Source organism: Gracilinanus agilis, chromosome 3 (genome assembly GCF_016433145.1).
Source record: "Gracilinanus agilis isolate LMUSP501 chromosome 3, AgileGrace, whole genome shotgun sequence".
In the NCBI taxonomy this organism is placed as follows: Eukaryota; Metazoa; Chordata; class Mammalia; order Didelphimorphia; family Didelphidae; genus Gracilinanus; species Gracilinanus agilis.
Window position 1 is genome coordinate 115474260 of NC_058132.1, and position 27810 is coordinate 115502069.

Here is a 27810-nt window from a genome sequence, read left to right on the forward strand (position 1 = left end):
GACTGAGTCATATATATATATAGTCACACACACATATACATAAGTGTGTGTGTGTGTGTGTGTGTGTAATATATAACATAGCCAAATTATAAGCTCTGATTCATTAAATTTAGTCCCTGAGTCATTATTCTTCATAGGCTAAAATTCTTATTTTATATGAACATATAAAATTCATATGAAATCATATAAAATTCATAATATTCATAGGCTAAAAAGAAGCATTCACAGCATTTCAGGTGACACCATGAAGGCTTTTTTACATTATTTCACCCTTGATCAGGAATGTCATTAATAAGTCTGATAGGTGGGCAACTGTCTCAGTACAATTCTTAATTAAAGTGAATATGAGAAATTGAGTTCTGTCCCTAATAAATGAAATAGAATTATAAAAGGCAGCATGTGGCTTTAAGTAATACAAACCTAAGACCCCCAGGGAAAAGAAATCTTGTGATAATCCTTTTTGCAATTCTCAAATGCAGGAGGAGAAAAAAAAAGATTAAGCCAACTCGTGCTCTTCTGGGAGACCTTGTGATCTCAGCAAAAGGCATCATTTCTACTTTAATGGTCCTTTCCCCACACTTTGAAAAAATGTCTATTTCCCACTCACACCAGCCCCCAAGATCCACTGACTTTTCAGCTCCTGTTTTCATCGTAATGCAGTCTGCATCTTAGGCCATCTGAATGCATAGGAACTTACAGCTTCTCTAAGACTGAAACAAATAGTAAAAAAGGAGTGCCTTAGTGAGCAATCATAGAGAATATTCAGCAAAGGGGGAAAAGCAGTGGGTCTCCAGTCAGATGACCTTTAGAAATACAAACACATGCATGAAATAGCTAAAGATAGAGCAAGAACTATATTTCAGTACTTAAGATATATTTTGTTTTGTGTGTTTAATGAAGAGAAGGGAAAAAAAGAAATATGTCTCTCTAGATTAAAATCTGCTCGAAGATGATTTGGGGGCACAGAAGCTCTCTAGTCTTGAGACTCCAAGACTAGCACATGCGTACTACCTGTCACAAGGCCCCTTTCCTCCTTAGGACTCAGTTACCTCATCTGTAAAACAAGAAGTTGGATTTGGTGATTTCTAATGTTTCTTCCACCTTTAAATTTTATCCTCAACATTTTGAATAAATAGATAAATTGATGAAGCAAATGACGTTTTGCTTGGAATTGGTCTTTTTACTCAGGAAGTCTAGTTTAGGGAGGTCAGAAGACTTTTAAATGGGGAGCCAGGTGGGGAAGGAAGTATATGGCAGAGAAATTTATTTTGTCCATTGACCATTTTTACTCTGTTGCTCACCTACTCCAAAGCCTTCAGTGGTATACCAATATCAAGGGTGGAGCCAAGATGGTGGCTTAGTAGCAGGAGCCTTGTGAGTCTCCTTCCAACTGATCATTACAAAGTGTCTCAAAAGGACAGAAATCAAAACCTGAAAAGTATAAGTGAGTGGGGATTCCCACACTATAAGGGGACAAAACAGCACTAATCATCAAAAGGAAAAAGATATACGAAAATATTTATAGCCACACTCTTTGTGTGGCAAAAAATTGGAAAATGAAGAGATGTCCTTTGATTGAACAAATTATGGTATCTTTTGGTGATGGAATACTATTGTGCTGAAAAAAAATAATGAACTGCAGGAATTCCATGTGAACAATCTCCAGGAATTGTTGCAGAGTGAACCAGGAGAACCTTATACACAGATAAATAGAAACTGATACACTGTGGCAAAATTGAATGTAATGGACTTCTCTTCTAGCAGCAATGCAATGATCCAGGACAATTCTGAGGGACTTATGAGAAAGACCAATATTCACATCCAGAGAAAGAACTGTGAGAGTAGAAACACAGAAGAAAAACAACTGCTTGATCACATGGGTCGATGGGGATATGATTGGGGATGTAGACTCTAAATGATCACCCTAATGCAAATATTAATAATATGGAAATAGGACTTGATCAATGACACATGTAAAACCCAGTGGAATTACTTGTTGGCTATGGGAGGGGGATGGGAAGAGGAGAGGGAAAAAACATTAATCATGTAACCATGAAAAAATATTCTAAATTAACTAATTAAATAAAATTTTTCAAGTTAAAAAAATGCACTAATCAAAGTGCAAGCTGATCACCCTTCTCCCACACCATCTTCCCTGCCAGAGTTAGAGCAAGGGCCAAGCCAATCTCTAAATTCTTGGGGACACCACAGACTTACCCTTGAGGGCAGTGCAAGGCCTTGGCAGCGAGACTTGAGACTGGAGCAACAGAGTATGGAGCTTGGGCAGAAACATAACTGGCCACAGCCTTAGCAGCCAGGACTAGAAAGATAGCCTCAGCAAAATGCTTTAAAGCTCACTACACAAAAAATATCACAGAGCTACCTGCCCTCACTCAGGCTTCTGACAGGGAAAAGAGTATGCAATGACCAACAACATGAAGGAACTCCAATTCACTAGTAGCAAAAGGAATAAGCTATAGCAAAAAAAAAGCAAAAAAAAAAAAAAAAAAAAAAAAAAAAAGAACAAAATACAGAAGCAACAGCAAAGAGTGGAAAACAAGCAAACACATCCAAACTTTCCCCCCCAAATGGAAATTGGTCACAAGCTCCTGAGGAACTCAAAAAGGAGTTCAAGAACAGGTAAAAAAGAAAGAAGAAAAGTGGGAAGAAAAGTGGCAAAATTTTCAGTGGTTCTGCAATGTCTATATGATAATGTCTAAACTTCTGAATTTAGGAGTCAAAGCCCAATACAATCTGGCCCTAATCTTCTTTTATATAAATAAATAAATGAAATGTGACACACATTAGCAACATGTTAAATATTGACTGATGGAGCACTATGATAGACCCTTTTTATATTTTAAAATGAATCTCACCCAAACCTGCCTGGTCTTTAGGAATAAGCTGGCATTTTTATTTAGTGCTTCCCAATTTACTCCATTAAGGTTATAATCTGAAGTGAATTATGATTTGAAGTTTTAATTCTGATTCAAATCTTCTTCATTTGCTTAGCACAATGCCTAGCATATAATAGTCACTTAATAAATGCTAGTTTGATTGAACGACTGATTGATTGATTGATTGATTGATTGTCAGTATGTTAGAGTAAAAAGAATGCTGGATTTAGAGATAGAGGACCCATATTCAAATCCTCTCTCTGCTTATAATCAGAGGACATAGATTTAGAGCTCGGAGACCTTAGGGGCCATACAGTTCATTTCCTCATTTTACAAATGAGTTCAAATACTGTTCTTTTTCCACTAAGACACATACCTTGGCTATGCCACACAACCTTCAAGTATTCACTCAATACCAGTGTGATCATACAAAAATCCTAGTCTCTAGTTCTTTTTTTTGTATAATAATCCATCTAATGACCTTAGGATATCTTTCATCCCTAGATCTTTTAATTATATTCTTAAATTAATAAAATAACATGATTCAAAAGTTCAATCTTTTATTCACAATCTCCAAGGATGACTTAATAGAGAAGAGTGTTTGCCCCTTTAAAAATCAACTTTTTCTATGTGGACTATCCCACTATTTCGAAGAAAATTAGTCATGTGTTGGGCAGAAGATGAGAGCCTGAGACAAAGATTAAAAGTGTTTGAAGTTGGAGGTGGGAGGAGACACTATTTAGGCTTTAGTCAATGCATGTGATTATTAGAGGCTAACAGGAGTTAGAGAGGAAGGCAATTAGCCAGCTAAGAAGGAATTTGTGGAGGGTCAGAGGAAGAATGCATCTGGTACCTCTCTGTTATTTGCTGTGGATTTTTCAGGGTGTTTTGGGGCAGTTTCCCAGAGCCTGTGTCTCATCCAAGAACCTGTTAGAGAAGGAATGTTGTCCAGTATGGAGTGGAGATGGCTCTCCCTGTGGCCAGCTATCAGGACGAGGATCCTGCCAGGAGATAAGCCTTTCCAGAGCACCAGAAGGGCCCCAGTTCCCTTTCTCCAAGGTGGATGACCGGGAGGATTGGCCTTCTGTCTTTTACAATCAAACCTGCCAGTGTTCTGGCAACTTTATGGGGTTCAACTGTGGTGACTGCAAATTTGGGTTCACTGGACCAAACTGCCTGGAGAGGAGACTGCTGCTAAGAAGAAGCATCTTTGACTTGAGCATACCTGAGAAAGACAAGTTCCTTGCCTACCTCAACTTGGCTAAGCACACTATCAGTTCAGATTATGTCATCCCTATCAGCACCTATGCCCAGATGAACAATGGTTCAACCCCTATATTTAGGGACATAAACATTTATGACCTCTTTGTCTGGATGCATTACTATGTGTCCAGAGACGCACTGCTTGGGGGCTCCACTGTCTGGAGAGACATTGATTTTGCCCATGAAGCACCAGGTTTCCTACCTTGGCACAGATTCTTTCTCCTGCTATGGGAAAAAGAGATCCAGAAGTTAACAGGAGATGTGAACTTCACTATCCCCTACTGGGACTGGCGAGATGCTGAGGAATGCACTATTTGTACAGATGAGTACCTGGGAGGTCGTCACCCTGTAAACCCAAATATCCTCAGCCCTGCCTCATTCTTCTCCTCTTGGCAGGTAAGAAGTAGAAATAAATGTCTATTTGCTTCTTATAAAAACAAAATGATAATACCACCTCTGATATTAATACTAATAATTATAGATTATACTTTATAATACTTAATGGCATGGAGTTTCTTTTCAAAATTATTTGATTCTAAAAACCACTGTGAAATAATTGATATAAGTTGTTTGTTTTTTTAGAATATCCTTGTAACGCCTTTGTGTACCAGAATTCCTTTTAAGCAAATCTACTAAGGCAAATCAATAAAACATCTGCAACCTATGATCTTAGGGAAATGACTGAGACACTTAGAAGGTCAGGTACTTGCTGAAGGTCACATAGGTAATATGTGTGTTTCCAAAAACAATGGCAATATCGATTTGATCACTATGTATATGCATACTATAGCCAGATCAGTCTGCCACTATTTTCTGAAATATAAAATGGGGATAATAATAGTACTTACCTTCCAAATTGTGGTAAAGATCAAATGAGATAATATTTGTAAAGTGCTTATCACAGTGCCTGGCACATAGTGGGTACTTAAGAGTTCCCTTCCCCTTTTCACATTCTTGTTTCAAGTTTAATTCTTTTTCTACTATATGAAGAAATGACTTTCTCAAAGGTCTTTTGGGGACTGTGAAAATTCAGAGCTCTGAGCCTTGAACTTCACAATTAAAATGTGGGAATGTCTTTCCTCTCTCAAGAGCACACAGCAATCCAAAGATAAAGGAGTACACTCAAGTTTTTATTTGAAAATTGTCTCAGATAATTTTTTGCACATGGCAAATGTCGGCATTTTACTAGACAGGACCGTTGTGTTTATGTAAGGAAAAAATCAAAATCTCTCCATTTATCTGTGGGGAAAAGTGTATATTTTGTGAAAGCTTCTAGTACTACTCAATTTACTACTTGAAATACTGATTTCTTGCTTAGATCTCTAGTTTTCATTTACTCCTCCAAATAATCCTTGGTTATGATGAGGCTAAAGAGAACAAAACTTTCTTGTTAGCTAACCTTTGTGAAATAATGTGGTATCACAGGACACACATGGGATCTGGAAACAAATCTTGAGTCTGAGTCCCCATTTTACTCTATATTAACAATTTTACTATGATAACTACTGTGTCTCAATTTTCTACTCTAAAATGTGAGTAAATTTTTAAAAGGAGGGTAGTGCTAATAAATGTAAGTTGTCGTTATTTTGACATGGGAAAAAATTGAAAATGCTCAGAATCATTTTCAAGTAGAAGTTGATACCCATTGGAAACTTCTAAATAAATATTAGAGGGAGTCTTGTACAATGGAAAGAATATTGGCTTAGAAACCAAAGGATATGGGCATAAGAATGAATACAAGCACTAGATCCATAGTCAGGAAGATTTATCTTAATCTATCTTAACCTTAAACTTCAGACACTAATTGTGTGGACAAATAATTTAACCCCTGTCTGCCTGGTTTCCTCCACTGTAAAAGGGGTATGATAATAGCACTAGTCTCAAAGGACTGTTGGGAGGATCAAATGAGGTAGCATTTAAAGTGCTTTGGGAAAATGTATATGAATGCCAGCTTCTGCTTAAAAGAGTTATCAACATCATCCTGGCTCTAATGGGTATGTCTTCAGGTAAGTCACTGAACCTCTAAGGTCCTCACTTTTCTCATCTGTGAATTGAGGGAATTGAACTAGATGATTTTGGAGGTGCAATTCTGAATGTTTGAGGACTAATCATTGAGGGAGTACATTTCTTTATTCTAAAGCCCAGGAGAGTTTAATTGCCCTCTAAGGACACCCTTTCAAAATTCAGGAAAGAAAGTGCTTAAATGTGAGTTAGGAGACCTGCTTTCTGCAGCCAATGATTTACATGACCCCAGGCAAATTGATTTGCTTCTCAGAGTGCTGGTTTCCTCTTCAGTGAAACAAAGGATCCTAAGAACTCTTAAGATTCCTGCCAGAGTTAGCATTTAAATGATTCCATTGTGACAAATAAGTAGTATGGGCATTCTTCTACTCATTCTTCTCATTAGGTTATGTTCATATAGCACTTTAAAGTTTACAAAGAACTTTCCTAAATATTATCTCTTTTAATCTCACTGTAATCCACTTAAAGTCAAGAAAGGAATTATTTCCCATAATTTACAAACTAGGAAAGAAAATCTCCTAGACATGAAATACCTTTCCCACAATCATATAGATAGTAGATGGGGAAAGTCTGGAATTAAATCCATGTTGATAGAGAGCTGGGCCTATAGTCAAAAAGATTCATTTTCCTGAGTTGGAATCTGGGCTCAAACACTTACTTGCTGGTGTATGTAACCCGTAGGCAAGTCCTTAACCTTATTTGGCTCAGATTCCTCAACTATAAAATAAGTTGGAGAAGGAAATGGCCAACCACTTCAGTATTTGTCAAAACCCCAAATGGGATCATGAAGAGCTGGACATGACTGAATAACAGCTATGATTCATCATCTAATTCTTTTTTTTTTATCTGTCATTTTAGAGTCTGCAGGGTAAGTCAAATCAAGAACCAAGGCATTTCATTAAGCACCTTTGTCAATCATTGTGCTAAACCCAGGAGATATAAGCAAAAGCAAAAAATGGTCCATGCTTTCAAGGCATTCACATTCTAATGGAAGACACTAAATTAAAAAAATCTGTTTACATGCCAGATGCATATAAGGTAATTTGAGGTAATCTCAGAGGAAAGGCAATAGCATTACAGTGGTTTGGAAAAACTTCTTGGAGAAGGTAGAATTTTAAATGAAGTTAGAAGGAAGCTGGGAAGTTAAGAGGCAGAGATGAAGAGAGAGAGAGAGTTCCAAGCATGTGGACTTGCCAATCAAGATTTCTGGAGTAGGGACATGGCATCTCTTGTTCAAGAAACAAGTCAATGTCATTGTATTTTAGAGTATATGTAGGGAAATAGAATGCAAAAAGAATGGAAAATTAGGTGGAGAATAGGCTCTAAAATATTTTAAAAGCCAAAGAGAGGATTTGTTTTTTTGATTGAATAAAGATACTTGGGGGCTAGAGAAAACTTTTTTTTCTTATTTCAGTTGTTCCTATTTTCTCTCCCCTTGCCATCTTGGATTGTACTTTACCTTTCCTCCAATCAAATTCCCTAATCTTGTATCCTGGCGTATCCTCCAATCAGATTATCTAATCTTGCAACCTGGTTTACCATTGATTATTTTCTTTTAATGAATAAAAATCTGTCCCTCTTTATATTCTGGTCCAGTGCCAAGTTGAGGAGGTGTCGTTCCAATTTGTTATGTCATTGGCATGCATTTCTTAATAAACTGATATGCACAGAAGCTCGAACCTTTGTTTCATAAGTAATTTCAGATTTCGCCTGACATATTTTCTAATGTTATAGTTCATAAGGTCTCACCAATATGCTTCCCATAATGATTACTTATAAATATAATTCAGATAAATGTCATTAAATTTTAGAAAGAAGCATTTAGTAAAGTAGTTTGGTTAAAAGAGTTGACATGATATTTCCTATCCTAGACCACTCCCATATCTTTGCTAATAATCAGAGGGCTAAGTTTTTGGGTGGCAAAGGGGTAACTCAGGGCTCCTGGAAACTCTTTTGATGAAGTTTTCAAGATATTAAACTCAGATAGGTCTAGTGTTGTGTTTCCATGGGGCTTTTAATAGAACCCTGAATCTGTACTGTTTGTTCTTAGATTCCAATGCACACATTTCTATAAACCAGTAATGGAGAACCTATGGCATGGGTGCCAATGATGACATGGAGCCTTCTCCATGGGCACATGGCTATCCTCCCTGCCTCCCCCTGCCAGAGTTCATTATTAGAAAGGCAGAAGGATTTGGGTGGAGCTACTCCCCTCCCTCTCTCCATTGTGCCTGATGACATTTTTTCACATCACTCATCCCTTCTCTCTCCAGCCCTATGGAGTGTTTCCTCCCTCCCCTGTGTGGGGTAAATGGAGGGTGAGGCATGCCTGTCACTTGGTGGAGGGGAGAGTCACAGCACATGGTCTCTGGGGGGGGGTGAGGGCATGGCACTTGGTCTGTGTGGTGAGGTGGCAGCACTCCATCTCTAAAAGGTTTGCCATCACTGCTATAAATCATTACTGAGAAGATCAAAGTTCAAAGTTTTCTAGACACTTCCAAATTTGGAAGGCTTTCACTTCTGGTCAATGTGGCCACTGGGAAAGAGATCTAGACTGAGGTCAAGATGCTATCCCCCACCTCAAGTAATCCCTTCTTTGGAGTAGCTTTCTCCCTTGGTTCAACTTATTCTCAAAATCCTCTGGGTCTTACTAGCACAGTGGTTTTATAGTGTCTCAGAAGGCCTTACCACTTTGTACCTAATGTGGTATTTGGACTTTGTTCAAACCTAGTAAATAATCAAATGTATTCTCACTGGATAAGTGAAGGTTCTCACTAACTTGGCACTAAATTTAAATAAGAGTAATTTAATTGTTTCATTCAATAGATTCCTTCAAACCTTAAATTTTTTTATACTTTATAATTGTTTTAACTCTAACTTTTCAGTTTTCTCTTATAAAGGGAAGACAGAGTTATAGAGAATACATATGTAATACGTGTAGACAAGGGCAGTCGTCTGGGTCCTCATATGTAAATAGCGAAGATGTATAGGACATGGGGCTATTAATCATGCAGATTCCATCCTTATGGTTATGTCCTCGTTATATCCAGGAATCTAATTTAGACGTATGAATCATTGAGTTTTACTTACTTGGCCACCCTCTTTTCATTGCCTTCCACTTGTATTCATGTACTAATATACCTTCTCTCAAGGTTATAATTCATATATAGAGTTCGATTATTTTATTAAATTCATAGTAAAGACTGGACCATTAATGACATACAACCTAGGCTACAAATTCCATTAAATTCCTGGATCAAACTTTTTATAAGCCTTAAATTCCATTTTTGGCCAGCATCCACCTCCCCTCTTTTTAAAATCTCCTATCCTCTTCATAGAGGCAAGAGACAACACTCACTCTAAGTTAAGTGCTTTATAATAGACTTCATTTTCCCACGAAATTGTTAATTTCATAGTATGATGTTATTTAGAGGTAGCCAAAAATTGAGCAGTGGATAGAACACCTGACCTGCAGTCAAAAAGACCTGAGTTCACATCTGGACTCAGACACTTAGGAGCCAAAATTTGTCAAAATTTGCTAAGGATTTGAATATGTACTGATGGTACAGTATAAATTCATTCCTTGTGATAAATGGTTACCAGTTAAAAATAGAATTTCAGCAAAATTTAAGAATGTACAAAAACATAGTGAAAAAAATTATCTATTAAGACTTGCAATATATAATGATTACAGATTTGAATGATTAGACTTAGCAAAAATGCTTGTCAAACTGAATTTGAGAATTGCAAAAAATGAGTATAAAATATATAAGAATTTAATATCAACTTATGAAAAGATGTGATGTAATGTGAAGATTTTGTATGTTCTAAAATTCAGGTGGACATGTAAAGTTGTTACTTTAAAACATGTACTATTATGTTAAACAACAGGTAAAATAGAGTTAACATTAGGATTTCAAAAATTGGAAATCATTAAGAATTTGGCATATTATAAATTGGAAATTTAAACAGCATTGTACTTGATTAGGATACAAAAATTACTTTAAAAGTGTGTGCAATGTATAAGAAGAAATTCTGATCTAAGGATTAGCATGCAATTTGTTAAAATGTAATTCGTTGTAAGAACGAAGTATTCAGACAACTACAGTGACCACTGAGGTGTGTACTTATTTAAGAAACTTGTGCCAACTCAAATTCTGTAAAGCATAAAAATGAATAACAAGTTAATATCAACCTTATAACATTCATAATATTGTTCAAAAAATGCAGATTTCCCTAATTCACGACAATTGGAATGCTAATTTAAAAGAAAAAAAGGGGAAACTTCAGCTATTACTAATAAATGGCAAAAAAAAGTAAAGGATTGTAAAATATTAAAAAAGAATTGACTCAGATTAAAAATTGGTTCAAATTAAATATTTTAGGTTTAGTTATGAAAATAAAAAAGAAATATAGAGAAAAGGAGACAGTTAATACCCATAAAAATTGTTTAGAAATTTCTTAAAGATTCCTAAGTTTTTAAAAATTTCCAAAATTACCATTTTATTAAATTTCAAAGTTAGAATCCTATACAAAAATTTGATATAATTTAAGTGGTTACCTTTATTTCAAAAAAGCTTACAAAAAGCAAAAATGAACATCTATTGTGGCAGTTTTTAAACTAAACTTTAGAATCATTTTTCTCAATCCGGTTCATTGACCCACAAGTAATTTGTCAAACAGATCTTGACATGTGACCTTGGGGTAAGTCATTTAAATTCTGACTCAGTTTGCTCATCTGTATTATAGGGATAATAATAGCACCTACTTCCCAGGGTCGTTATAAGGATCAAATGAAATAATAATTGTAAAATGCTTAGAGCAGGGCTTGGAACATAGTGAGCATTATATAAATGTTAGTTATTATTATATCATGATAATGTTACTACTTCACACAATAAGATATTATGCTGTTCTATATCCTATTGAAACCAATTTAGTACTTGTGTCACAAAAAGTAGAAAGTCAACCCAGAGACAAGCACCCTCTGTATTAAACATTTTCTTACAAACTCAAAATAATTCATTTGCATGGGAAAACAGAAATGTGGTCTACTCTAGAGTATTTGGGTTTTATTTCATGTCATGAATGATTTATTTTAGGGAGAATAGAGGTCTATTCTAACACATTCAAGTTCTGGTTGATTTTGTTGCATGCCCCCATGCAACAATCAAAAGATAGAAGAAAAGGTCACAAAGCAATTATCGAATTGTATGAGAGAACATTGATTATTATGCTTGCAGCAGTATGTCTAAACGGTTACATGGATTTGCTCTTACAGGGCGTTCTTGGGAACTACACTCCACTAAAATCTCAGTACTTTGATGGAGTGCCTGCTTCTACCACTGTTTATCCTTGTGAATCTTGCATTGAAACAAGGCATGTGGTACTCTAATGTCTTAGAGTTTAGTGTCCAAAAAGCATGTTCTAAAACCTACTCTTGCAATGTCAGTAGAAAAGAGATGTGCCTCAGCCGCCATCTTGTTTCTCTTAGTCTTTCTCTTTTCCCTTCTAAACTTACATTACATTCTGATGTCACTTCCCTCTTATTAGTCTTCTTCTATAGCCATGACTCTTAGGAAGCACACCAAGTGATGAAAGCACATCAGAAGAACATAATCCTAACAAAGAGCCAGAATCTCCCAATCCAGTAAACATTTACCAAGTGCCTATTATATACCAGGTACATATCTCCATGCTATGTATAAAATAATGAAAAGGAGGCATTTTAGTGGCTCAGTGGTTTGAGAGTCAGATCTGGAGATAGAAGAGCATGGGTTCAAGTCTGGCCTCAGAAACTTCCTAGCTCTGTAACCCTGGTCAAGTCCCTTAGCCCCTATTGCCTGGGCCCTTACCACTCTTCTGCCTTGGAACCAATACCCAGTATCAATGCTGAGATAGAAAGTAATGTTTTTTAAAAGATAATTTTTAAAAAGTATTTTTTGAAACAACTCATGAAAAGAAAGATAGTCACGGCCCCAAGGAGCTTAAATCTAATGGGCAAAGGGGAGATAGCACAAAATGAGGCAGGATGTGAGGGGAAGGGTCAGAACATCAAAATTTACCCAGCATAGGAACATCTTATTCCATGGAGTTGAAACCAGGCAGAGGAAGAGATGCAAATTGGAGCAATCTGAAAATCCAATTTTTGTCCCATATAGAGGAAGGAACTGGGTAGAATTTGGTACTCTGCTTTCCAGCCATCTAATCAAAGGGGGAAGGAAGCTGAGAGAGGTGGTGTCATTCAAGACTAGAATTAACCCCATGGTGGTAAATTAGCAGTGATGAGCTTATCCTTGAGAGAGGCACTTTTTCCCCTACAGTAGAAACCAAGTAGGCCAGCAGATACAAAGCAGTCATTATTACATATATACCGAAAACCTGTGCTCCTGTATTGTTTTGTTTTGTTCTATTCATCCTGAAATGAGTTTTGCAGCCTAATAACAAGTTGATTCAATATTTAGAAAGAAAAATAAAAAGTTCACAAACCATATTTTGATTTTGTTGACTCCACAATTTATCCAAGACTATGTTTTCAAAGAATACCTACAACTCTTGGTAAAGATAATCACATTTTGAAATTCTGGCTTCAGATATGCTGTCAGCCACAGACCTAGAATCAAAACATGTTAAAATCGAAAGAGATTTCAGAGATTAACTAGTCCATAACTCTTTTGTATAGGTGGGGATACTAAGGATCAAATATTGCACTGTGGTACAATGGAAAAAAAACACATTATATTTAAGAACAGAGAATCTATTCTTGAGCTTGGTTCTCCCACTTTCTCTCTATGTGGCTGTGGGAAAATTAATTCCCTTCTCTACATTTCAATTTCCCCATGTGTAAAATGGGAGAAAATAAGAGGCAGACTGGATTAGAGGATTTGCAAATTCCCTTCCCACCAAAATGATTTTGATCAAGACCACAAAACCAAATGGTAGAACTAAGACTAAAACTCATAGTTCCTAATTCTAGTGCTCATACACTACTGCTCCCCTCCAATAATTCTAAGGAACAGCCAAATAAATCACTAACAATAGCTCAGAATAAAATATAGTCTAACTGAATTATTTTATTTTTCTGACAACCTTGGCATGGGGATTTTTAGAAGTTCTATTCTTTTTTGAATGACAACACTCCCAAAATTGATGATGTCAACTGGTTCTCACATTCCCCATTCAAATTATTGTGTCATTTTTTCAAAGGACCTATGATTTCTTTTATGAAGGACTAACTCAATTAATACAGGTGATAGTAAGTCTACATGACCTGGTTTGATCACACACACACATATATCTATCTATATATATATACATATATATATATATATATATATTCATGATAAGAAAATGTACAGTCTTCTAGTGCTAAGCCTCTTCCAGCCTCACTGGGGTAGTACTTGGATGGTACACACACTGGCACAAGACATGAATGTATTCTACAGGTATATGGAATTTTAGAAAACCAGATATGTATCTGCTGTCTTTTTCAGAGGAAAAAATATGAAAGTAGGATTTAGTAAAAGATGTCTTTGGCAGATGATAGCCAATTAAAATTGTTTCAAAGGATATAATATTTTTCCTGGATTTCTAATGGTCCTAGTAGTTAAGTATGTAGCTAATTGGAATTATTATATAAAATGAGGAAGTCTGTCTCAATTAGATAACAAATTTAAAAACAGAAACTTCTATTAAATATTTACTCCAAAATTAGGCACAAGAAGGAACCATGAATGGCAACTAGCCTCATCAGTAAATCTCTTTGAACTTTGACTGAATGACAGAGAGCGCTAATGTTTATTCATTAGCTTTGATCTTTTACTAAATATACCAATGAATTCATAGCAACATTTTTTTTTGTGGGAGCAAAGAACATTGAGTGGAGAGTCACTACAAAAATTGTGCTAATTAATGTAATGGAATAGAACTGTGCCTAAAGAAATGATGAGTAATAAACCTTCTAAGAAATATGGTAAGCCTAATATGAATCAATGCAAAGTGAAGGAAACAGAACCAGTAAAATAATAAACCAATGACTACAATAGTGAAAAAAAGTATAAAATAAACAAATTTGAGTACTGTGTGTTTTTCATGACAAGGTTTGGCCCTAGAGAAAGCTTAATCCAGCTGACAATATGCCTCCTTTTTTGTTTTGCAGAAGTGGGATCTTTAGATGCGGAATATGATGTATTCTATAAGGTGTAGTTGATATGTTGATTATTTTTGGTAAGCTGTTTTTTTCCCTCTCTTTTTAAAATTTTTACATGGGAAGGCAAGGAGAGGAGCAAATTTAGAAGACAATTTTTAAAAATATATATAATTTTAAAGCAAAAATCAATACCCAAGGTTTCACCAAAAATTATTTGAAATAATTGTACCTTCTATTTAACATGATGTGCTTTTACATCCATTATTTCAATTCCATTCTGCATTCAGACCCCATCATTTCCTTCTATGGCAGTAGATAGCCTTTTTTTTTGCCACAACTTTCTTGGAGTTTTGCTAAATCTTTGCATTGCTGATAATGGTTGTCATCCACAGTTGATCATCATGCATTATTATTGTTATGATGTACAGTGTTTTGGTTACTTCATTTCACATTTCTTCATATAGGTTTTTCCATGTATTTTGGTGATCATCATCTTTTCTCTTTCTTATATCGCCACAACCTGTTCAGCCATTCCTCAAATGATTGGCATCCCTTTAGTTTCCAGTTCTTTGTCACCACAAAAAGAAATGCTATAAGTATATTTGTACAAGTATATCTTTTTCCCCATCTTTGATCTCTTTGGTATATAGACCTATTTACCGTGCTTACCAGGTTCTAGACTAGATGTATAATGACAATAATAACAAAAATACAAGCATTGGCTTCAAAGAGTTTGCATTTCAAGCCCAGATACAAAATGTACTGTAGCATATAGATAGAAGACATCCCAAAAATCTTCTTTTGGGACACTATCTAAATTAATTTCAGGAAAGGAAGAATACTGATGGGAATCAAGGAAGGTTTTATGAAAGAAGTAAAAGCACAATTGAATCTTGAATGAAGATAAAGATTCTGAACAGTACACATGTAGAGAAGCATAGTGAACTGCCAAAGATTTTCCTTGTAAGGGGAATAATGTAAAATAAGTCCACAAAGTCATTTTATCAGGGACAGTTACATTTTCACTACCCTTCCCACCTCCAACACACACAGACATCTTTGGGTATCCTGAAGGGATTGAGAAGAATATTTTCTTTGCCATCAACTTGAACTCTCATTGATTATGTCCTCTCTACTTTAAGGTCCCAGTGGCTAGCAATCTAGTTCCATTTAACAACTTGATGAGTTATGTTTTATAATTGGATATTTACTTCAAAGATATAACAAGAAAAACACACAAACATTTCCTCCAATTACAGGGTGGCATAATTCTCTCTTTATCTTATTTTATTAGTCCTTGTGGAGGAGGGCTTGGCTCACAGTTTAGTTCCGTTCCTGTATAATACTCATCTCACTAAGTTCATGTCCAAAGTCCAATTTGGGACTGGTTTCTGAGGGGCTAGATTGGCAGCTAGATGGTACAGTGGATAGAACGATGGACCTAGAGTCAAGAGGACCTGAATTCAAATCCTTAGCATTTCACAACCCCGTTTACCTCAGTTCTTCCTGTGTAAAATGAGCTAGGGGTCATGAAGAGTTGGGGTCATGAAGAATTGAACACAGCTAATCTATTGGGCTATATTGATGCTTCAGTTCACTTGCTGCTAGGTCAGCTGTATGAACTCATCTGGTTTCTTATACTCAAAGATGCCTGACTATCCTAGCTAGGCAAGATAAGAGACTTTAATCTGCAGCTGTCTGAAATTAATAAATAAAAAGACAAAAGACCCATAAACATTTTTTTCTGGGCCACATGGGCTCAGTAGAGGAAAGACACATACCATGTGGAACTCTCATCCTTTTCACATTGTTTGAGTTAAGGAATAACTTTTAGCTTCAGATGAGAATCCAGCAAAAACTCATCAGTATTGCTAAGTCATGCTATTTTTTAAAAAAATGTGTTTAGGAATCAATAAATGGTCAAGGAATGTGAATAGGCAGTTTTCACATGATGAAATCAAAACTATCAATAATCACATGAAAAAGTATTCTAAATCCCTCTTGATTAGAGAAATGCAAATAAAAAGAACTCTGAAGTACCACCTTATACCTAGCAGACTGGCCAATATGACAGCAAAGGAAAGTGATAAACATTGGAGAGAATGTGACAAAATTGGGACACTAACCCACTGCTGGGAGAGTTATGAATTGGTCCAACCATTGTGGAGGGCATTTTGGATCTATGCTCAAAGGGCTTTAAATGACTGCCTGCTCTTTGATCCAGTCATATCACTGCTGTGTTTGTACCCCAATGAGATAACAAGGAAAAAAGACTTGTACAAAAATATTTATAGCCACTTTATTTGTGGTGACAAAAGATTGGAAAATGAGGGGGTGTCCATTGATTGGGGAATGACTGAACAAATTGTGGTATCTGATGGAAATTATTGTGCTGAAAGGAATAATGAACTGGAGGAATTCCATGTGAACTGGAAAGACCTCCAAGAATTGATGCAAAGCAAAAGGAACAGAAGCAGAAGAAAACTATATACAGAGACTGATAGATTATGGCATAATTGACTGTAATAGACTTTTCTACTAGCAGCAATGCAATGACCCAGGACAATTCAGAGGACTTATGAGAAAGAATGTTATAGAAACTTATATATATATAGAACTTATGAGAAAGAATGTTCCAGAGAAAGAATTGTGGGAACAGAAACGCAGAAAAAAAACATATGATCAATCATGTAATTAGATATGGATATGATTAGGGTTTTGATGTTAGAAGATCACTCTACTGTAAATATTAAAAACATGGAAATAGGTTTGGAACAATGATACATGCTAACCCAGTGGAACTGCTTGTCAGCTCCGGGAGGAGGGAGGAAAGAGTTGGGGAGGGAAGGGAATCATGAATCATGTAACCATGGGAAAATATTCTAAATTTAAAAAATTTATATATATATATATTGCTAGGGGAAAAGTATGTTTAGGTTCAGCTACTGAAAATTAACCAGTCATGTACTGGAACCAAGCTAAACTGTCTACTTAGAGCTAGAAATTTTCAGTAAGAGTATTTACACCTTAGAATTTGGCAAACACTATATAACAGGGCTTGATTTAACTATTTTGTTGATTTCTAGGCTTAAAAAGTGATGGAGAAAATGTTAATAAATAATTCATTCTATTTAATGTATTTAATTTTAAAATGTGTTGAGTATAGCTATAAACAGATATCTATGAAAATAGAGACAGATAAATAGATGGATTGATTATAAAGATATATTTCCAGAGGTAATGTCAAACATTTTTTAATATTGGCAATACATCGAGAAATGCAAATCAATACAACTCTGAGGTACCACCTCATACCTAGAAGACTGGCTAACATGACAGCAAAAAAGTAATTAATAAATGTTGGAGGGAATGTAGCAAAATTGGGACATTAATGCATTGCTGGTGGAGTTGTGAATTGATCCAACCATTCTGGATGGCAATTTGGAACTATGCCCAAAGAGCGCTAAAATATTGCCTGCCCTTTGATCCAGTAATACCACTGCTGGGTTTATACCCAAAAGAGATCATAGGAAAAAAAAACCTGTACAAAAATATTTATAGCCACACTTTTTCTGGTGGCAAAAAACTAGAAAATGAGGATATGCCCTTCAATTAGGGAATGGCTGAGCAAATTGTGGTATCTGCTGGTGATGGAATACTATTGTGCTCAAAGGAATAATGAAGTGGAGGAATTCCACGAGAACTGGAATGACCTCCAGGAATTGATGCAAGTGAAAGGAGCAGAACTAGGAGAACATTGTACACAGAGACTGAGACACTGTGGTAAAATCGAATGTAGTGGACTTCTATACTAGCAGCAATGCAATTATCCAAGACAACTCTGAGGGACTTATGAGAAAGAATGCTATTCACATTCAGAGGAAGAACTGTGGGAGTAAAACACAGAAGAAATACAACTGCCTGAGCACATGGGTTGGTGGGGATATGATTGGGAATATTGATTTTAAACAAGCAATAATATGGACACATCAATAATATGGAAATAGGTCTTGATCAATGACACATGTAAAATGTCCACTGGGTTTTACAAGTGTCATTGATCAAGACCTATTTCCATATTATTGATAGGGGTGGGGGAAGAGGAGGGATTGAACATGAATCCTGTAACCATGGGAAAATGTTCTAAATTAATTAATTAAATACAAATAAAAAATTTAAAAATTTTTCAAAATTTAAAAATTTAAAAAAATTAAAAATATATTGATAATATAGAATGTATACACTCTAGTTCTACAGTCTCCTCAGAGTAGTTCTCCAACATCTTCCAGATGAATTACACTAAGAAGGTCTGAGCCCATAACAATTGGCTGAAGCAAGATTGTGCTGAATTCTAAAAAGCAAGACAAGGGGTTTAAATTTAATTCTCATGATGACTCTATGAAATTAAGCCCATTTGGGCTAAAGGGGGAACATAGAGAAGGGGGTTCTAGATATGGGATTTCATTTGTCCTTCCACTGATACTCTATTATAATATCAGTTGCTAGAATCCATCAAAGATTAAATATCTTGTTGATAATGAAACAGCTAGTATGTATAAGAAAGAAGACTTAAATTCAAATCATCTAGATTCCAAGGACCTTTTTGTCCACCACCCTACTCTGCCTTTCAGAGTCTGTATTTAATAGTTGAGGGAAAATGAGGTGCAGTTAAATCTTCAAACTTCAGACTCTGAGAGTTCTTAGGAAGATTGAGAGGGATCCCAGAGAAATATTAGAGTTTATCTAGTCCAGACCTTATCTGCATTTGCCTCTGGAATGTCCCAGAGTCTTGACCAAGGCCACCACCAAAGTATATAGTGGTAGCATTCGGAGGTAAGGTGAGATTTTCTGAGTACCCAATTCCAGTATCCCCTAGCCCAGTGATTCCCAAAGTGGGTGCTACCACCCCCTGGTGGGTACTGTAGCAATCCAGGGATGCGGTGATGGCCACAGGTGCATTTATCTTTCCTATTAATTGCTATTAAAATTTAAAAAAAAATAATTTCCAGGGAGCTAAGTAATATTTTTTCTGGAAAGGGGGCAGTAGGCCAAAAAAGTTTGGGGACCACTGCACTAGGCCATACCATACTAACAATGCCAGATCCTAATGATTATTGATCTTAAAAAAGAATTAAAAAGTTAATCTTCTAATACAGAAAGGGATATAAGGTAGGAAAAGGAAAGTAGGAAGAAGGCTAAACAATGACAAAAAAAATTTCAGAGAACATTATAAAATGCAAAAAAAAGTATAGCACTAAAGTAGCAAGCCTTTTTCCCTCTGCTATTAAATGTTAAGGAGCATTGCTCTAGTTCTGCATTAGGAGGTTACTGGGGACAAATGTGAGCTACACAGCATTCCACAGAATGGTCTTCATAAAGAAAAAAAGAAAATCTGTTATTGCTCTGAGCAGTTGCCATGGTTACAGTGGTCCTCATGAATACCTGCTGAAAACTGACTTCCCCACCACCACCACCCTTTCCCTGTTTCCTTCTGTGTGAAGTGAGGAATTAGTGTGCTATTCTCAAAGTAATAGTTACTAATATATCCAAAATGAATATGCCTAGGACTCCAGTAAAATTAGTCCTTCCTAGGATTGCCTCAACCCATCCAGAATACAAAGGCCTCTTAAATACCTTTGACCTCAGTGAGACAGAAACTACTTAAGTCTTTATTATCAGAAGGAACCAATGTTTCTACTATACAAAGTGTTTTAGGATGAGTCCTTTAAGTTTATATTTTCAAATGTTAATAAGTTTGCCCTTTCTCCCAGTTTCTGCAAACCTTACCCCACATACCATAGGTCTATCTGCATTCTGAATGAATATGCAGACTAGAACCTCTAACAGAACCCTGACCAGAGTGTTCCAATGGAATCTGTGTGGTTATGTAAATTAGAACCTCGAACTGACAAGAGAGTGTTCTAACTGAATCTGTATCGTTAGAGAATGTGTTCCAACTGAGTAAGGAGCAGGGCAGGGATGGGAGGGATTTCCCTCCAGATTTTTCTTCCTTTCTCCTTCAATAAACAAGTGCATTATGACTGATGGCTTCCTGGTCTCTTGAATAGTGGCTAGATCACCACTGCACACACTTCTGTGTGACACTTTTTTACTAGATGACTAAATTTTTTTGTTCACATTTTTCTCACATCTATCATCTAAGGAACATTTTTTTCCTCCTTATTTGATTTGAATCTATCATATCAGCACTCCCCCCTCGTCCCCCCCCCCCCCCCCCGCCCTCTCCCTTGCTCTCTCTCTCTCTTGTGCTCTCTCTGACTTTTTGTCTCAGGCTCTCAGTCTTTCTCTGCCTCTGTCTCTCTTTGTCTCTCTCTGCCTCAGTCTTTCTTTCTCTGTCTGTCTTCCCTTCCCTCCTTCCCTCCCTCTAATCATTTTACCTTTCTGAGTGAATTAATCTGCGTTTAATTGGTCCAAAATTTGTTGGTAAATATTTGTACTATGTGAGACTACTAGGCAAATATATGCAGATTGTATGTCTACACACACATTGTGAATATATTAAAATTAACTTAAAATAGTAACTATAATAAATTAGATTAATATAATAAATGATGAAAGAATAAATATGTAATTTCAAATGATGCACATTTTTTAACCCCCAACAGCTTTGTGTATTTAAAAATTGATTTTCGAAGATCCACTCAATTTTCTGTTTCACTCTAGAACTAAAGAAATCTTAAATCAACTCTACTCTATTAACTAAAACATTTAGATTGGGCCATGTACTCTGGAGGTCAGATTAAGATAAAGTGGAGGAGGAAAAAACTACCTTCTATTCAATTGTTTTGTTTTCAAACTTTAAACCTCATTTTAAAATTAAAAGAGAAGTGTGGTCTCTAAGGCTCTGGGGATACATGGTTTCACAGAATCATTGATTTAGTGCCAGGTAGGATCTCAAATACAATCTAGTTTAATGTTTCATGTTATAGTTATGGAAATTGAGCCCCAGGGATGTTAAATAATTTGTACAAAGTAAACATCAGAAGAAGTATTTGAGTCTTGGTCCTCAGAATGAAGAATCAGTGTTCATGTATATATACTTCATTATTTTAAATATATTAAGCTTCTCAGATCAGGAACATTTTTTAAATATTACTGCTATCTAAAATAAAACTAATCCAAACTGTACATTTAATAAATTCTCATTCATTGAATGATTCATTGTTGTGTTGTGGTTGTGAGTACTGTATATTCATCTCTCTCTTCCTAATCCAACAAATTGTTATTTCTCCTCAGTCAAGTTAACAGTCACTTATAAAGTTCTTATTATGTGCCAGACACTGTGCTAAGCTCTAAAGATATAAAGAAAGACAAAAACATGGTCCCTTATCTTTAAGAGTTCACATTTTAATGAAGGAGAAAATATACAACCACTATGTTAATATAAGATGTGTGTGTGTGTGTGTTTGTGTGTTGTTAGGCAAACTTAAAGTGAAGGTACTAATTTTGGGAAGAGGAAGGAGAATCTGAAGAAGAAAAGTCCTTTTGCAGAAATAGAATTTGAACTGGGTCTTAAAGGAAGCTAGAGAAATCAGGAAGCATCTCTATTTGAAAATATTTTGATTATTTTGTTTAGACTTTGAATCTATTTATTATTTTTTCATATAACCTCCCAGTAGTAACCTTTCTTCAAGAGCAGGGACAATTCTATTCTCTGTATTTCTTGGATTAAGTTGAATTAATTACTATAAATATAAGGATTTTGACTACTGTAAATTGAGATTGGAAGAGAAGTCTAGTAAACCACTCCAAGGAGTGTTTTATTGTCCTGAGCAGAAATGCAGACAGAGCAAATAGCTAATCAAAGTAGTAGATTTGAGCAACCTATCACATTTAACCAATCAAGATCTTTGAAGAACAGGAATCAAAGACGCCACCAGGGAAATATATGATACGAAAAGAAGGTGGGCTTCTTGCATGATATAGATGAGGAATAACAGGTAAATAGCCCAAGTATTCTAGCAGTATCCATATGATATCAAAAGGAAGGAATTTTGACTGTTAGGTAAATGTATGGAAGAACATGGACAAGCAAGGAAAAAAATGGGCATAGATGGATTGATCTGCATCATTAGAGGGAATACCAATATTAATGAGATTACCTATTAATTTGAATCTTTAAAAACAACAAAAGTAGGAAGGTGATATTCCTCCTTCTAAGTTACACGCCTCTGGATAGCCTCTGAAGACCCTTGATTGTTTCTTTTACTTCTCTTTTGCGGTTCCTCAAAGAAAAGATTCGGTTAGTTTGTATCATCAGGCTGTCTCAAAGATAGATAGGAGATGAAAAGACAAATGGAAAGAGAAATGAAATGACTTTCCAAACCCCAATAGTCTCAGAAGTAGGGGCAAAGGATTTTGCTGCCAAATTCAATTTTCAATTTTTTTAGAATCACAAAGAGATCTGCTATAAATATTTTAGAAAATATAAGTTATTTTCCTTTTACCTTGATCACCTTAGCAAATAAACTTTATTGTAGTATTGCTGGGTCAAAAGGTACACACAGTTGTATAATACTTTGAGCAAAATTCCAGATTGCTCTCCAAAATGATTGAATCAATTCACAGTTCCAATGACATTATATTAGTGTCCCCATTTTTTCATATCCTTCCAACATTTGACATTTTGCCCTTTTATCATTTTAGATGATCTGATAGATGTGAGATATCTCAGTTATTTTGGTTTGCATTTTGCTAATGAATAATGAATTGTAGCATTTTCATGTAGTGTTATATATATATATATATATATATATATATATATGATTTCTTTTGATTTGATCTTTTGATTTTTATAAATTTATAAATTGGGGAATGGCTCATATTCTTATAAGTTTGACAAAGTTCTCTACACATATTTGATATGAGAACTCTGAGAAACTGCCATGTTTTCCAAACTTACTGCTTTCCTGATAATCCTAGATATGTTAGTTTTGTTTATACAAATGCTTTTTAATTTAATATATTCAAAATTGTTTATTTTAAAGCTCCCAATGCTTTCTACCTACTTTTCCCCATAAATTCTTCCTCTATTCATAAAATCTGATAGGTAATATGTTCCCTGTTCTTCTAATTTACATATGAAATCTCCCTCTATACCTTGGGTAGTATGTATCTATTTTTATCTTATTTTGGTAAATGGTATAAGATATTGGTCTATAACTAGATTCTGTCAGACTTGTTTCCAGGTTTCCCAAAAATTTTTACCAAATAGTGTATTCTCATACCCAAAACTAGGATGTCTACTTTTGTCAAACTCAAGATTACTATACAGTTTGTATTTTGCCTGTTCTTTTCCACTAAACTATTTTTCTATTTCCTAGCCACTACCAGATAGTTTTGATTACTACTGCTTTATAATATAGTTCAAAATCTGGGCCTGCTAAACCTCCTTTCTTTACATTGTTTCATTAATTCTTTTGATATTCTTGACCTTTTTTTCAGATGAATTTTGTCATTTTCTAATTCAATAAAATAATTATTTTGATTATTTAGTTGGAATGGCATTGAATAAGTAGATTAGTTTATGTAGGGTTGTCATAGTAATTATACTGGAATTATTAGTATTTGAAAGGGCTGAGGCTTCTTCTGGTCAATCCTAAAGATGAAGAAACTCAGGTTCAGAAAAGAAGAGGAACTTAAATAGAGACAGAACTAGGACTACCTTTTTTTCAAATTTCCCTATGATGTTTTTCTCTTGCACATACCAAAGAGCCTGACAAATAGAAAAGAAAATGTAGCATTAGCCTTGGCAATGTTTTTCTCATTAAAATCTTAATGAATTGTGCTTTATGGTATCACATAAAATACTTGGGTTTTTTCAATTCTATTTTATACATGGAAATCATCCCTTTTGTCTGTTAATTAAATTCAGAATTAAAGAAATTTTAAAACTTAGGGAATTGCACTTTGAAATGAATGTCCACACAGTGAAGAAAATATACATAAAAACATCCATAGAAGTCACAACCCAAAGAAGGCATTAACTGTATTCTGCATAAGCAAGACTTTTTGAAACATTTAGTAATTTCTTCAATACAGTAAATTATACCTTAGTGCACAGACAAGGCTAATGGGCCTTTACTAAGTGGTTTGCCTCTCACCTGGGAGAAATTCAGGCCCTGGGATATGTGGTTCATGACATTTTTCCCTGGGCTTAATTCAAATTGTTTGCTGCCACATAGGCTCCTTTTTTATTTTTTGTACAGACTCTCCACTTCCCCCACTCCTTCCACCTCCCTTCCTTCCTTTCAAAACTCTCATCTGTCATAAGAATTAGATTCATTTTGTTCACCTCAAAGTATAGAACTAGGAAAAATAAATGCATGGAGCTTATCCATGATCTTCATTTGACAGGGGAAAAAAGCCTTCTAACTATTAGAACCTCATCAAAGCAAATTGGGTGCCTCACAAGATATCAGTTTTCTCATCATGGGAAGTCTTTCCACTGGAGACCAAATAATTTTATTTTGTCAAATGGATAATGTAGTATAGAAGGTTTTCCTGTGGAGACATAGGTTGGACTAGATAATCTACTGAATCCCTCCAATCTCTGAGATTTTATGGTTCTAACTGATCCCATTTAAGATCAGAGTTCAATGGCAAAGTCAGTTTTATTAAAACAAAGAAAGAATAAGAGTTATAATTGCTTTAGATCAGTGATGGGCAAACTTTTTAAAGAGGGGGCCAAAGGAAAAGAAATGCTCATCTGTCAGTCTGTTTCTAAGGCAACTCTTTCAAAGTTTCATTGTATTGTAACCTACTCATTGTATTCATCAGATTAGGAATAATGTCATGCAGCTGGATAGAACATTTCAGGGGGTCACATCTGGCCTGAGGGATGTAGTTTGCTCATCTCTGCTTTAGACTGATTTCATCCAGTTGCTTAGAAAAGCATTTCCTGATAATTCATGGAGATAGTGATAGACTTAAGTGGAGTTGTTCATTTTATTATTACATTGATTATTATACTTCATGTATTATTTGTATTTTGTACTCATAAAGTGGCAGAGAAAATCTCATTTCAACCCCAACCATTCCTTATATATTTATCTACAGTCACTTTGCTCAAGAAATTTAATGCTTATTGTCTACCAGTAAGCATAATGCACATTAGAACATGATATGGTCAAATGAGAGATACAATCAAATATATGAATGGGGAAAGGAGGTATGAAGTAACTGGGCTTGATAGGAAGAGAAGTCTTTTTATAAGGTGAGTTGACCAGAAAGACACTTACCACCACCATCCCTGCCCAGTCTCTCAGGGCCAGATCTGTTATATATATTTTCCAGTACCTTGATGAGTTTGGGGTTATTTCTCTCTTCTGTCATAGCCTCAAGGCCCCAATGTCTGTGACTTTCAGATTTATTGGTGGCCCAGTACTTGGCATGCCAGTCCTCTTTAACCACTTAACAATGGATTATCTTTTATAAAGAAATATTTACAAACATTTCCCTCAACATCTCATTAGTATAATCTCTCCTATACCTGAAGTTATATGTATTTGGGGGGGGGGCTGTATTAGGCACACAAATTAGTTCATTTTCTACATAGAATAAGTCTCACCAAATTCATGTTCAAAATCATCAGTGCAAGTTTCTACTGGGCTGGAGACTTCCATGTTACTTAGGGTTGTGCTGCTGAGCTGCTTGTCACATCTGGCTAGGATTTCTGGACTCCAAAGTCGCACTGGCTCATGCTCTCAGGCCAGATCAGAGATTCTACAACCAACACTTAAATTGTTTCTTCAAAAAATTTCTTTATATATGTCTAGCATAATATTAAATAATAGTGATAATGGGCATTCTTGCTTCACTCCTGATCTTATTTGGAAGACTTCTAACTTATCTCTATTGCAGATCATACTTTCTGATGGTTTTAAATAAATACTACTTATTATTTTATGGAAAGGTCCTTTTATTCCTTTGCATTCTAATGTTTTAAAAAAGAATGGATGTTTTACTTTGCCAAAGACTTTGGCTGCATTTATTGAGGTAATCATGTGATTTCTATTAGTTTGATTATTGATATGGTCAATTATCCAGATTGTTTTCCTAATATTAAACCAGCGTTACATTCCTGGTATAAATCTCATCTGGTCATGATGAATAATTCTTGTGATATATTGCTGTACTCTCTTTGTTAGTATTATATTTGAGATTTTTGCATCAATGCTCATTAAGGAAATTGTTCTGTATTTTCTTTCTCTGTTTTTGAAGTAATCAGCACCATATCTGTATCATAAAAAGAATATTGTAATGACTACTTCTTTGTTTATTTTGTCAAAAAGTTTATATAGCTTTTGGATTAATTGTTCTTTAAATGTTTGATATATTCACTTGTGAATCCATCTGGAACTGTGGATTTTTCTTAGGGACTTCTTTGGTAGCTTATTCAATTTCTTTTTCTGAGATAGGATTATTGAAGTATTCTGTTTCCACCTTGTTAATCTAGGCAATTTTGTCATATTTATTGTCATATAATTGGGCAAAATAGCTCCTAATAATTGATTTAATTTCCTCTTTATTGGAGATGAATTCATCCTTTTCATTTTTGATACTCATAATTTGACTCTGTTCTTTCCTATTTTTAATCAAGTTAACTAATGCTCTATCAACTTTATTTTTTTTCCAATTAAATCAATTCTGTCTTATTTATTAGTTCAATAGTTCTACTTTCAATTTTACTAATTTCTCCTTTGATTTTTAGGATTTTCAGTTTATTTCTTTAATAAAAAATTTTTATTTTATTCTTTTTCTAGTTTTTTCAGTGGCATATGCAATTCATTGAACTATTTTTTTCTCTATTTTATTAATATAAGAATTCAGGGATATAAATTTTCTGTTTTGGCTATATTCCACAAATTTTAATATGTTGATTCCTCATTATCATTTTCTTTAGTGAAATCAGTGATTATTTCTATGATTTGTTCTTTGACCCCCCGCCCGTTTTAAAGAATTAGAATATTTAGTTTCCAATTAATTTTTAATTTGCCTTTCCAAGAACCATCATTGATTATAATTTTTAATGTTTTATCAATTGAAAAAAGTTGCATTTATTATTTCTGCTCTTTTGCTTTTGGTTGTGAAGTTTTATCCCCTAGCACCTTGTGGACAAATACATGAAATGTGTTCCCTTGTGTGCTGGAGGGAGCTGCTCTGTTTCCCCTCTTCACAGTGCCCAAGGATGTTTTTCACAAGCACCACCCCTCCACCCAGCCACTGAATGGGAGCACTTCTCCACTCCTCTGTTTGGGGTAATGTGGAGAGCTCACAGGCAGATTTAAGGTGCATTTTGGGCACATTATCTCTAAAAGGTTTGCTAATGTTGCCCTAGTACATGGCAAATTTTTGTATATGCACCATAGGCTGCTGAAAAGAAAGTATGTTCCTTTTTACACCTATCTAATTTTCTCCAGATATTTATTAAATTTAAATTTTTCTAAAACTGCATTC

At 35.2% G+C, this 27810-nt stretch overlaps 1 protein-coding gene across 1 annotated transcript in view; it reads left to right on the forward strand.

The window, feature by feature from the left end:
• The first annotated feature begins 3737 nt into the window (after positions 1–3737).
• Positions 3738–27810, forward strand: part of TYR (tyrosinase) — a 164423-nt gene continuing 140350 nt past the window's right edge. The window contains exon 1 of the mRNA XM_044666033.1: positions 3738–4556. Coding sequence (XP_044521968.1) covers positions 3738–4556 — 819 coding nt within the window. The remainder of the gene's footprint in view (positions 4557–27810) is intronic.